The sequence below is a fragment of the Coffea eugenioides genome, chromosome 8 (genome assembly GCF_003713205.1).
Source record: "Coffea eugenioides isolate CCC68of chromosome 8, Ceug_1.0, whole genome shotgun sequence".
NCBI lineage: Eukaryota > Viridiplantae > Streptophyta > Magnoliopsida > Gentianales > Rubiaceae > Coffea > Coffea eugenioides.
In genome coordinates, this window is record NC_040042.1 from 13,716,254 (window position 1) to 13,723,830 (window position 7,577).

Consider the following 7,577-nt stretch of genomic DNA (forward strand, 5'->3'; position numbering starts at 1 on the left):
AAATACCAAAAGCCCATTTGGATTGTAAAATTCATAGAGTTTTTACAAAAAAAAATATATATTATAATGACTTGATCTACATAAGCTAAAAAAGTAAATAATAACGATTTGATATATTTGAATGAAAAAGTAAATAAAAAATTATCGAGATTTTTTTTTTTTTTTTTTTTGCAAAAACTCTCAATTCAAACATTTAAAATTAGCTAATAAGTACAAATTTGAGACCTGAAAAACAGTTTAAAAAAGCCCGAAAGACTCGCCCTTTTGTCTTCTCTCACATTTTCCCTCCACTCTGCCTTCTTCACTCCCAGTCCCCTCACATTCTCACTCCACTCTCTTTCTTCTCTTTCTAGGGTTTTTCCGATTACCGAAGCGAGAGAAATCGAGCAACCGCTATGGCGTCGACCGCTGGGGTTTTCGGAAACCGCTGCAGAGCACTCATGGCAGCCGCTAAGACCTCCGTCACCTCCACCACTGCCGGCTCCGCCGCTGCCAAAACTTCTGGCCGCAGAAATGGCATCCTGAAGACGCAGCCTGTCTCCCCTGCTCTCCGCCAGTTCGTTGGTGCACCTGAAACTTCCCGCACTGACGCCGTCAAGAAAGTCTGGGTTTACGTCAAATCCAAAAAGCTTCAGGTCTAATAATATACGAGTAGCTTTTCCATTTCAGTGGATTTTTTTAATAAAAAATTTTAGATGATTGTTTAACTTATCTGCTCATTACCTTCTAATTTGTGACTAATTTTTTTTACATTTGCTTTTTTTGTTTGTTGGCTCAACTTCTGTTGGTTGTTGATTGTGTACGGAATCAGGCAATAATATGTCTCTGGACAAAGACGTGCAGAGATATCATGATTGTAGTCTATTGAGACTGATTTTTTAAAATTTTCTTTGTGAATTTCTGTCTTTTAAGAATGTCAATGTAAAGGCAAATATACAACGATGTTGATGTCCTTGTGAAGCAATAGAGTATGTGTATTCGGGGAAAAGAAGAAGAAAAAGTATAATAAGAGAAGTGCCTGGGTAGTTTGCAACTATTTACTTTTTGTCTGTTTAAATGCATATGTGTATATTTAAGTACTGTAAATACAAGGTCTCTAGGCATAATGGCTATCCATAAAACAGGAAGGGAAGTTTTAAGCTCTGTTTTCTGGGGAACGGAGGGGGATGAGGAGTGAATGAAACCATTGCTGTTGTAGGATTTGAGTTATCCTATTGTCCAGTGGCCTACCCCTAATTTTTAGCCTCTTATGTCTGAGAATCCTAGTTTCTCTTTAAACTTTTGTGTTCTCTGTATTTGCTTTCCCATTCTTTTCTGGTATTCTTTGAGTAGAAGACTAATAGAAAGGCGTGTGAACGGTTTTGAGTTATGGCTTCTGTTCATTGTTGCTGTTATTGATGTGATAAATTTGCAAGGCTAATACTGATAGAATGCATGTTTATTGTGCATTTGATCTGGTGGAGTCTAAAGGGGTAGTGCCCAAATTTCTAACCAAACTGATATTGTACAATGACTAGGTAATTAAAAGATTCCATTGACATTCTTCTGCAGGCTAATGAATAATTCTTACTTGTGTGAGTGTATGTCCTTCCCTGTTTCTTCTTTCTAATTTGGAATGGTTTGTTTTTCTTAGTTTTTTCTTTTCTTTTCTTTTATTCATCTATTTTCTGTATTGGAGCCACTAGGGGAAATTGGATCCCTTGGTCTTGTGTCAATTTTTATCATATCTTATTTTGTGTATGTGAAATTTTGCACTGCAACTTTAATATAGACATTCTGGTTTCTTTACTGCTTGCAAAATTAGTTTAATTTTGATAATTATTGTACTTCTCTGTCAAGAATACTGCTACCCTGATGGATTGGCGTATAATTTCCCTTGAGATGACAGAAGGTGGAGTTCATTACCTATGCTTGTTGCAGAAATTCAGGGTCATGCTGCCTTTTATATTGTTTGTCTTGAGTAGTAGATTTTAAGAAGAATTTTGAAATCTGCATGGAGAAAATCTGTGCAATTAGTTTGTGTTGCATATGCATAGTTAATCACGATTTCTTATTGCATGAGACTAGAAACTTTCCTCAAGGTTACTTCAAAAATATGGTACATGACTTTGTTGTGGTTTCCTTGTATTACAGAATCCAAACAACAAGAAAGAGATCTACTGTGATGAGAAGCTGAAGACCATATTTGAAGGCAAGGAGAAAGTTGGATTTACTGAGATTGCGAAGCTGCTTTCCAAGCATTTCCAGAAGGCTGCATAAACATTTCTTAGAAAAGATAGTGAGTTTGTTTGGACAACAAGAATTTGAAATAAAAATTTCAGATTTTGTTTTGCTTGCATCATACACACAATTTCCAATCACCTTTTTATTTCACATACATCACATCACAAAAAGTGCTACAGTAACTGGATCAAATAAATCATCCAAATAAATTCTTATCCAAACAAACTCAATCTCTCTAGTCGACGGGTAGATTTGTAATTCAGGAAGTAGAACATATCCTCTTTTGTTCTCAGTCTCTTTCTTCCCCTTCTGTTGTCTTTTTGGACGAGGGATAGTGAATCTGGCGCACAGATTAGATGTTATCTTTATGTTATCTCGATGATGGCGTAAAACTTGCATAGGGTTTGTACGGCAAACATGTTCCACTGTTCTGATGGTTTTGGGGAATTTTTTGTTTTTGGGCTTAATGGCTTCTCTTATTGATAAATTATGAGGCGTACACAAGGTTTGTAAAATCGAGATCTTACGTCGGATCGATTTTAGTTTCACAGAATCGGATCGTAGGATCGTAAGATCCTATCAAAAACTCCTAAATTTACTAAATTAATGAATTTGAAATTCATATATTATTTTGTACATCCTAAAAGATATCAAATAAATAAGTTATTCATAAATATATAGTATTTTTTACTTACTATCTGACAAGTAATAAAGAAGAGAATATAAACCTGTTATCTGTCATGATTTCAAGTCTTAAAACCAAATGCTTCACAGTTTACACAATCATAATTTCAAATATAAAATAATCATCAACCTTCACAAATACTAAAAAGCCAAACATCCAAAAAGATTTTCAAGATCAAAATTAACTACTAGAATGTCATCTGTCATGTTTAAACAAACATGAAAAAATAAAAAATAAAATAGCAACAATTCATCATTTTCAAGTATCATAATAATTCAGAAATACATTAATTTATAACCAATCATTTTCATCGTTTGAATCAAATTCATTATTCCCATAATCCATATTATCAAAATCATTATTTTCCCAATCATCTTCACCATCCCAATTCTCTTGGAATTCATCTTCGGCATTATCTTCATCACTATCCAAATTAGTATCATTCAAATCATTAGTTCCCATTTGAAGATCAGTTTCGAGAACCATATCAAGATAATCATCATCTTGGCGGTCGAATTCAGTTGAAGGCCCATCATCCTCATCAATAACATGAATCTCTTTCATTTTATTAACTTGTCTTCAACGGACATGGGTTTGACGATCTTCATGATCATCTAAATAAACAAACAATAATAATGAAAGTTACCAAAAACAAGAGAACTTGCAAAATAAAACTATAAAAACAAAAAAAAGGATAAACTTTATACTTAAATTGGAAGAAAGAAAGAAACTTACAAACTCTCTGCACATTTCTTGTAAGTATTTCAATTTCATCATCTTCATTTCCCTCTTCATCTGAAGTGTCACATTTGGGATTGTCATCTAGAACTCGTAACCAGCTATTTTCTCTTGGAAGAGTTGGATTTTCTCTCTCTGTCACCCATTCATCATCTGAAGGCAAATTCTCAAAAGGAATTTCTTCAATAATACGTTGCCTTTGCCTTTGTCTCTCTCTCAACTTCAAGTTGTACATCACAAACACAAGATCATTCATTCTTTTTTGAGCCAAACGGTTTCTTCTCTTAGAATGTACCTATTGAAATTGAAAGAACTTACACAGTTACACTACGAACTTAAATTCAAATGCTAAACAAAATATTATACTAAATGAGATATTATATTATATGAAAACATTATTATCAATTCAAATGCGCTCCAATTTCGCTCACATCCAGAAGAGCTACAAGTTAAACTGAGAATTCGAATGGCAAAATTTTTCAACTCTGGACACTCATCGCCATAAGATTCCCACCAATCAGCTGTAGGAAATTAAAATAAATAACAAATTAGTAAAGGTTTTAAAAATAAAAACACAAAGTTCAACTAGTAACTAACCAGGAGATTTCTTGTTTCTTGTTAGTACAGCATTTTCATGACCAAATAATCCATTTGCATGTCGAAAATCATCTAATTGCAAATCAATCTTCACCCTTTCACCAGATTCGGGAACCATCTTAGCAATGCAATCATAAAGGCCACGTTTTATATTTGCATCCGACTGAAAATCTGGACTATATTGAAATTGAGGATTCAAATAATAACCCGTGGCATGTAAAGGATGACTCAATTGATCTTCCCATCTTTTATCAATGATAGCAAATGCCGATTCAAATCTAGCACATAAACATGAGTTTGGTTAAAAAAATAACTAAAAAAATTCATTCTACTATCCAACACAGAAATTATAAATGAACTCATAATTAATATGACAATTTATTTAAAATTTACCTCTTTCGAATATTGTTCACATTTTGTTTGATTTCTTCTTTTGCCTGATCAATAGCTTTATAGAGAAAGCCCATGGCTGGTTTTTCATCAGAATCAACCATCCTCAATACTTTGATAAGAGGCGAAGCTATCTTTAAACATAACTCCACATTTGGCCAAAATTGTTGATTATCAAAAATGATGCTCTCAATTTTTTTCCCCTTGTTTCTCCTAGCATACATGCTTGTTTTCTTTTTATCCGAACAGAAAAAGTTAAACAAATTCCCTTTCAGCTCGCTAAGACGTCTCATGGTCAAGTATGAAGTAGCAAAACGAGTAACTCCAGGTCTAATCAACTCCTTGCCATTAGTGAACTGTTTCATCCAATTAATAACTGTACCCCATGAATAAATATATGTAACCACTGATTTCGCTTTTTGTATAGTAACTTTGTGGAGAGAATCAAACTTTTGAAAATCTTCTAACATTAGATCAATACAATGAGCAGCACAAGGGGTCCAAAACAATCTTTTTCTCTTTTCCATCAATATTTTTCCAGCTGTCTTATAATTAGAAGCATTATCGGTGATGACCTGCACAACATTATCCTCTCCAATTTTTTCCACAATACCATCTAACAATTCAAATAATTTTTGAGCTGTTTTTGAAATATCAGTGGTATCTACCGAAGATAAGAACACAGTACCAGCTGGACTATTCACAAGAAAATTGTTCATTGTTCTCTTTCTCTGATCAGACCATCCATCGGACATAATAGTACAACCAGTTTTTTTCCACTCTTTTTTGTACATATTGAGCAAATTCAATGTCTCTTGCACCTCTTTTTTCAAAAAGGTCACTCTCATTTCATGGTATGAAGGTGGTTTAAGTCCTTTTCCATATTCTCCCAATTTCCTAATCATTAAAGGAAATAATGGGTTATTTACAGCATTAAATGGAATGGCACTTGTATAGAACCACCTAGCCATTATTTGACAAACTTCATCTCTATCTTGTTTCTTCCATTTCTCACTTATGGTTGTTTGTCTCACATTCAACCCCCCAGATTTTCTCACAACAAAGTTGTCCATAGAACATTTTTTAGCCTGCTACTTAACTTCACTTTCTTCTTCTTCTAAATCATACATGGTACTAACCCTTTGTTTTTTTTTCCTTGATTCCTCAGAACTTGCACTTAGTAAATCAAACATTTGGGTTCTAACATCTTCAGGAACGCTGGGACATGGTTCAACATTTGTATGTGTACAAGCTAAATGATGCTTAAGCCTATACACACCACCAACTCGAGTAATCCCACAGTATTTACACTGAACTTTTTTTTTATTAGCATCAATTTCAATTCCATGATCCCACCCGGGATCCAATCGAGCACCCGGTGCATTTTTTCTACTTTGTTTCTTTGAAGCGGATGAAGACATTTAAGCACTGCCAAATATATTAGAATATTCATAAGAAACCAAGAAATTCAGACCAGACCAGCACTTGATAAAAGAAAATAAAGCTAGCATTCAGAAAATAAGCCAGACCAGACCAGCACAAGAAATTCAGTCTTATTACCAATGATTTTTGCAAGGCCGAGTGCAAATCCAATGAAAACATAGGTAAAGGACATAACAGCAACAACAATAGAAGTTCAGAAATTAATGCTTGAACAGCAAACATTTGTATTTGTGTGAATATTTCTGGAAAATAAAACTTTGCTATACGTCCTACCAGAAAAGGGAATTCTTTTATGTGTCCTTAGTGATCCTTCATACCCTGTGCTTAAAAATCACTATTTCATAAAATTATGGTACTCAATGAGTTAATCAAAACAACAAGATACCAAATATTCTTAATTCATATGCTTTTAATTGTCTAGGTTACTAATCACTTAGGAGTCATGATAACAACTAACTAATCCAAATTTCGTGCTAGAATTGATGTCTAGATCAGTGCAGAGTTCTTATAGTACATGAAGCATCTTTGGGATCACAGCTTAATATAGCTTAGTCAAAGGAATAACCAGGACGAGAGTAGAACAGAAAAACAATCCTGTGAAAACAGATTATTAAGGAGTCATGTAACAGAAAGAAAAATTATCAACTGACATGTTTTACTGTAAAGATAACAGTTGAAAAATCAACCGTCCAACTGCTGCAAAATGCATGACAAAATGGGAAGATTTAAACGATGTTATATTAAATAATTTTATGAGTTCTCATTAATTCATTATTACAAAATAATAATACTCCTAATTTCGATTTCTTCAACAAGTTCAATGGGAAGATTTATGTGGTAGCAGAGTCTCGATTATCAGAGCTTCCTATGGAGAAGGCAAAAAAGAGTGCACCTAATGGACCCGTTAATGATTCTGAGAGCACAAATCCTAAGACAAAGTGCTGGTGCTTCAGAACCGTCAATAATTTTCAAGCAAGAAAACCAAATTTTCACAAATCCTAATGGACCCGTCAATAATTCCCTTCAACTTCAACTCAATTCAATCAAAAGCAATATATGTTCAAATACCAAGAAAACCAAATACAAATCACAACTTTATCAATCACCATCTCCCCAAGTATCAATTTTCAAGCAAGAAAATAACCACACTCACATATGACTTTAATTGAAGTGCTGGTGCTTGAGCTTCAGTGTGGTGGCAGGCTGGCAGCACGAAAATTGGAGAAGAACAGGTGCTGGAGCTTCAAGCTTTGAAGCTTGAAACGGCCAAAATCCGGCGGCAACAGAGGATTTCGTAGCTTGATATTCTTACCGAAGCAATGGCTGCTGGAGCTTGAAGCTTTAAAGCTTGAAGCCTTGAAGCTGTCGGCTGTAGCTTGTGGGTGACTGGGTTCTTGGTAGAAGCCGCAGCAATTTGTCTTGTTAGTACTTGGTCTTGGTAAGAGCTGTAGCCGAAGCTTGAGATGGTTTGATGGTTTAAATTAGGGATTTGATTTGGGCA

The 7,577-nt window shown here is 34.4% G+C and overlaps 2 protein-coding genes across 2 annotated transcripts; one reads left to right on the forward strand and one right to left on the reverse strand.

The window, feature by feature from the left end:
* The first annotated feature begins 267 nt into the window (after nucleotides 1–267).
* LOC113781280 (upstream activation factor subunit UAF30-like) lies at nucleotides 268–2,642 on the forward strand. Its single transcript, XM_027327188.1, has 3 exons — nucleotides 268–635; nucleotides 2,134–2,280; nucleotides 2,455–2,642. Exons 1-2 carry the CDS (start codon nucleotides 396–398, stop codon nucleotides 2,257–2,259), a joined length of 366 nt encoding a protein of 121 aa, XP_027182989.1. The 5' UTR covers nucleotides 268–395; the 3' UTR covers nucleotides 2,260–2,280; nucleotides 2,455–2,642.
* Nucleotides 2,643–3,487: 845 nt separating this feature from the next.
* On the reverse strand, nucleotides 3,488–5,706 carry LOC113780304. The gene is made up of 5 exons (XM_027326115.1): nucleotides 4,637–5,706; nucleotides 4,244–4,521; nucleotides 4,013–4,167; nucleotides 3,644–3,941; nucleotides 3,488–3,522 (listed from the first exon to the last, which is right to left on the reverse strand). Exons 1-5 carry the CDS (start codon nucleotides 5,704–5,706, stop codon nucleotides 3,488–3,490), a joined length of 1,836 nt encoding a protein of 611 aa, XP_027181916.1.
* Between the last annotated feature and the right edge of the window lie 1,871 nt (nucleotides 5,707–7,577).

Coding starts and splice junctions, on each gene's coding strand:
- LOC113781280 (XM_027327188.1), top strand. CDS start 396: ATGGCGTCGACCGCTGGGGTTTTCGGAAACCGCTGCAGAGCACTCATG. Junction 636..2,133: donor TCAAATCCAAAAAGCTTCAG/GTCTAATAATAT, acceptor CTTGTATTACAG/AATCCAAACAACAAGAAAGA.
- LOC113780304 (XM_027326115.1), bottom strand. CDS start 5,706: ATGGACAACTTTGTTGTGAGAAAATCTGGGGGGTTGAATGTGAGACAA. Junction 4,168..4,243: donor AAGAAACAAGAAATCTCCTG/GTTAGTTACTAG, acceptor AATTTCCTACAG/CTGATTGGTGGGAATCTTAT. Junction 3,523..3,643: donor AAGAAATGTGCAGAGAGTTT/GTAAGTTTCTTT, acceptor TTGTTTATTTAG/ATGATCATGAAGATCGTCAA.